Source organism: Aplysia californica, unplaced genomic scaffold (assembly GCF_000002075.1).
Source record: "Aplysia californica isolate F4 #8 unplaced genomic scaffold, AplCal3.0 scaffold00280, whole genome shotgun sequence".
Classification (NCBI taxonomy): domain Eukaryota; kingdom Metazoa; phylum Mollusca; class Gastropoda; order Aplysiida; family Aplysiidae; genus Aplysia; species Aplysia californica.
In genome coordinates, this window is record NW_004797550.1 from 666271 (window position 1) to 667457 (window position 1187).

The following is a 1187-nucleotide window of genomic DNA, read 5'->3' on the forward strand; positions in this document are numbered from 1 at the left end:
GGGGGGGAAACGCACAACTCACCCTCCTGTATGATGCTGTGAAGTCCATCCATACACCGGTACGCCACGCACTGCCAGTTCTCGGGCAGACGAAACATCTGGCCGTGTGTGTACGTCAGTCCGTTCACCGTACAGTTTTTGTAGCTCGCGTCCACGACAACGGTTGGGTTAGCAGGGGAGTTCAAACCACACTTATAGCTCAGTTTGTACCCGGCTACTTGGCACGTGCAGTCGTCGTGTACCTGGCCCCCGATCTCGTAAGGGAAAATGGCGCCCTGGTCGTAGCAACTTCCGTTTGAGGCTCTGCAGCCTGAAAGAGATGACGTCAGAGGTTTTTGTGTGGCAGCTTGCACTGGGCCGGATTTTTTAATGAGAGCAATGGACACAGGCAATGGTTTCGAACCCATTGACTTGAATAATATATATCCTGTTTCCTTTGGGAGTTTTTATAAGAATTTTACAGCATTCGCAGCTCAGACAGGTTGCATAAGTGTTGAAGATTACAGGTCACTACCCTAGAAATACAAAGTTCTATCTGCTCAGTACAAAGTGTTGTGGAATTTGACGTCAAACCTTTTGAGTTTCACTACATCTCAAGCTTTTTCGAATGCAATCTTTGAATATCCTGATAACGACTCCGAATAACATTATGATTTTGATTGAGCAGATAGAACATTTGTTAGTTTCTAACCTCATGGTCTCAGTAACTAAAAAAAAAAAAACCCGGCCAAAAATGTCAGATGGAACTTTGTAATTCTAAGGTAAAGAGGTGTTGCCAGACAATAACATACATAGGAACAAAGGAGGAGAGATGTTCACGATAGAGTATTGAGAGGAAAGAAGGAGCAAACCACATCACAGCAACTGTCAACTTAAATGATCTCAATTTTGTTGATGGGCGCGAAGAAACGTCTATATTGAACAAACATGATTTACCCAAAATATAAATCGTTTTCAACCTGCACAACAGTCTGGCAATAGCTTACAGAAAAGAAATGAAAAGGTAAGATCAGACAAATAAAGGGTCTAAGTCATCTTAGTTTATTCGGAGAAAAATGAAAAAGATATATTTTTTTTTTAAACCACAAAGACTTGAGCATGATACACTACTGAGTTTGGAAAATTTGTGAGGCAGCATGGTGGAATCAGGCTCTCGTCAAAAGAATCAAAGTGAAGAAACTTGCATT

The 1187-nt window shown here is 41.8% G+C and overlaps 1 protein-coding gene across 1 annotated transcript in view; it reads right to left on the minus strand.

The window, feature by feature from the left end:
- LOC101850013 overlaps positions 1-407 on the minus strand; it is a gene marked incomplete in the record, with an annotated part of 6321 nt that extends 5914 nt beyond the window's left edge. Inside the window, 1 exon segment of the mRNA XM_013084237.2 lies at positions 23-407. Within this exon segment, the coding sequence (XP_012939691.1) occupies positions 23-407 (385 nt within the window).
- Between the last annotated feature and the right edge of the window lie 780 nt (positions 408-1187).